Consider the following 3407-nt stretch of genomic DNA (forward strand, 5'->3'; position numbering starts at 1 on the left):
ACATCACTTCTCAGCACCCAACAGAGCAGCATTCCATTTCTGATGCATCACTCCTGATTACTAGCAGATGAACAAACTGAACAGAGGCACACTTAAGACCACTATCCACTGCACTCTAGCATATGAGTAGCATAACAGATGAAAAGCACACTAAGGACTGCCCAAGCACTCTAACATATGAACATCCTCCAAAACCACTGTCCTCTGCACTCTAGCAGATTAGCAACCAGATTAGCAACCAAACAGACAGCAACATATAGCAGACAGCAACATAATGAACCTAGTGAATGCATCAAGGCAGCAACATACAGCAGACAGCAACATTCATCCTCAATACCACTGTCCAGTGAATGCATCAAGACAGCCTATACCCAGCTCCCCTGCCTTAAACAATAATGAACCTGGTGCAAATTAAAAACTACATCATTAATGGAGAACTCTACTTTGCCTGGGGAGGATTTTACCCCCAAAGCGATTCTTACTTTGACAACCTCACATAAATCTTCTAAATTTGGTTGAGCACCATTAAAGATGCAATCATTCCGATGCTTCCAAATGGACCAAAGGACAGCCATAGGCACAACCTTCCACATCACTTTCTCAAGCTTCTTCATCTTGCAAAATGACCACCACTACAATAGCCCTTCCACTGAGTTTGGCATCACCCACTGAACACCCCACCACTTCATAATCTGAGACCACAGTAGCCAGACAAATGGGCAAAAGAGCAAGATATGGTTGACCGATTCCACCTCATTTTGACAGAAAGCACAGCTAACATTGGCAGCCTCATCTAGAATCCCAATTCTTTGGAGATAGCTGGATGTTTTCAACTTGCCTAACCAAGCCAACCACCCAAAGAATTTAACTTTTGGTGGTGCACAGTTGTTCCATACTTCCCTTGTCACTTTCCTATCAGGACCCAATAATGATTCACATTTTCTATAACCTGAAGCAACAGAATACATCCCAGAGGAATTAGCCCTCCACATCCATATATCGGGCGACATGACCCTCACAGCCGGTGCACTCCTGAGTACAGTATGTAACCTATTCACCTCGTCCTCTTCCCAAGCCAATAGAGGTCTCCTAAACTCGAAAAGCCAGTCCTGGATCCCTCCACTACTGGTATAGAAGTCAGCCACTACTCCATCTTCGACAGTAGAGAGAGAGAACAGTCTGGGAAATTCATCCTTTAAACACAACTCCCCTGCCCATTTATCCCTCCAGAATTGTGCTCGCCTACCATTCCCCAAAATAATTGCAGAGTTTTCAAGATAGAAATTATGTAATACAGGCTTAGAGGTAATTGCAGTAACTATGTCAGACCAAATTTTTGAGCCTCTACCTCTTCCTTCCAAATCTGGCAGCCATCTTCCACCCCCCATGTTATATTTTGAGCATATGACTTCCTTCCATAGCGAGTGATTTTCCACCCCAAACCTCCACCACCATTTCAGTAGGAGGCACTTATTCATATCAGTGATTCTTCTGATTCCCAAACCTCCCAAAGTTTTGCTCTTGGTAATATTCTACCAACTAACCATGTGAACTTTCCTTCTTAAATCTGATCCCCCCCAAAGAAACTTAGCTTGAATTTTGTCAATTTTCTTTGCCACCCCCTCGGGTATTTTGAACAATGACAGATAATAAGTAGGCAAGTTGCTCATAACGGATTTAATTAAAGTCAGCCTCCCAGCAAACGATAGCAACCTTCTCTTCCATGTGGATAATTTTTGCTTAAGTTTGTCCAAAACTGGCTTCCAAGTGCTTAACCTGCTAGGATTAGCTCCTAGAGGTAACCCAAGGTACTTTAAAGGCAAATTTTGGTGAACACAATTTAATTTAGCTGCAAAACTTTGCATCAGACCCTCTTCTACTCCAATGCCAGCAATCACACTCTTATGATAGTTAATTTTCAACCCCGAAAGAATTTCAAAGCACCTGAGAATTCTTTTAATGGTCACCACTTCCACCCACTCAGCTTCGCAAAATATAATTGTATCATCGGCGAATTGTAGATGCGTAACTCTTACCCCATTATTACCAATGGCAACTCCTTGGATTAAACCCATTTCCTTGGCTCTCTCAAACAAAATATTCAACCCCTCAGCCACTATATTGAATAGAAAAGGTGACAGTGGATCGCCTTGCCGTAAACCTCGTTATGGAAAAAATTCCTCGGTTGGAGAGCCATTTACCAGGACCGACACCTTTGTGGAGGTAACACAGGTTTTCAACCATTTCACCCATCTATTTCCAAATCCAAAGTTGGATAGCATGCTGAATAAGAATTCCCAATTTACCGAATCATATGCCTTCTCAAAGTCTAGTTTCAAAACCAAACCTTTCCTATTACATTTTCTCCACCCATCCACTATCTCATTTGCAATAAGGACCCTATCAAGAATATTCCTTCCCCCCAGGAACGCAGATTGGGCCTCACTAATTACCTGTGGCATCACTTGTTTCATCATGTGTGACAAAACTTTGGCTAGGATTTTATACAAGGAGCCAATAAGACTTATGGGCCTATATTCGCTCAAGTGTGATGGGCTGTCCACTTTTGTGATTAGAACAATAAAAGAGCTATTTAAACCAGAAACCAATGTGGCATTCTGATGGAACTCTTTAAAGAAGAGCATTACCTCAGCTTTAACTATTCCCCAACATTTCTTAAAGAAAGCCAAATTAAAGCCATCAGGCCTAGGAGCTTTATTGCCTTCACAGCTCTTGATAGCATTCCTAACTTCCTCGTCGGTAAACTCTGCTTCAAGCATATCCACTGCATGTCTTCCACCAATATTCTTGAACTGCCCAACTAAGTGAGGTCTAACAACCCACGTTTCAGAGAAGAGATTCCTAAAGTGAGTCATCACCACATGTCTGACCTCCATAGGTTCCTCAACCCTTACACCATTTACCATCACTGAACACAGAGAGTTCCTGCTATTTCTGTTACAAGCCATTATGTGAAAATACCTTGTGTTCCTATCTCCTTTTAAGGCCCAATCCATTCTTGATTTTTGTAACCATGACCATTCTAGCATTTTATTCAATCTCCAAACTTCCCCCATTAGTTCCCTTCTTCGAGCTTGTTCATTCCCCAGGAGTGCTCTTTCTTCAGCAATTAGTTCAATAGCATGTGCTTCCTCTTCAGCAGCTTTGATTTTAAATTCAATCTTCCCAAACACTTCAATATTCCACACTTTTAATTTTTGTTTCAAGGCTTTAAGCTTCTTAGTCCATTGATCTATAAGGTAGTCCATGTAATTTATTATCATCTGAATTTTGACCACAATTGATCTCTAAGGTAGTCCATGAACACAATTGATCTATAAGGTAGTCCATGTAATTTTTTATCATCTAAGTTTTTTGCCTTAAGGGAGAGGACCAAAGAAAATTAC

The 3407-nt window shown here is 41.3% G+C and overlaps 1 protein-coding gene across 1 annotated transcript; it reads right to left on the reverse strand.

Moving 5' to 3' along the window:
* Positions 1-632: 632 nt before the first annotated feature.
* Positions 633-1388, reverse strand: LOC145797830 (uncharacterized). The gene has a single exon (XM_082885259.1). It carries the CDS (start codon positions 1386-1388, stop codon positions 633-635), a length of 756 nt encoding a protein of 251 aa, XP_082741385.1.
* Positions 1389-3407: the final 2019 nt, after the last annotated feature.

Source organism: Camellia sinensis, chromosome 8 (genome assembly GCF_055761805.1).
Source record: "Camellia sinensis isolate YWXY chromosome 8, ASM5576180v1, whole genome shotgun sequence".
In the NCBI taxonomy this organism is placed as follows: domain Eukaryota; kingdom Viridiplantae; phylum Streptophyta; class Magnoliopsida; order Ericales; family Theaceae; genus Camellia; species Camellia sinensis.

Excerpts from the sequence above, each read along its gene's own strand:
- LOC145797830 (XM_082885259.1), bottom strand. The coding sequence starts at position 1,388 with ATGGGGGGTGGAAGATGGCTGCCAGATTTGGAAGGAAGAGGTAGAGGC.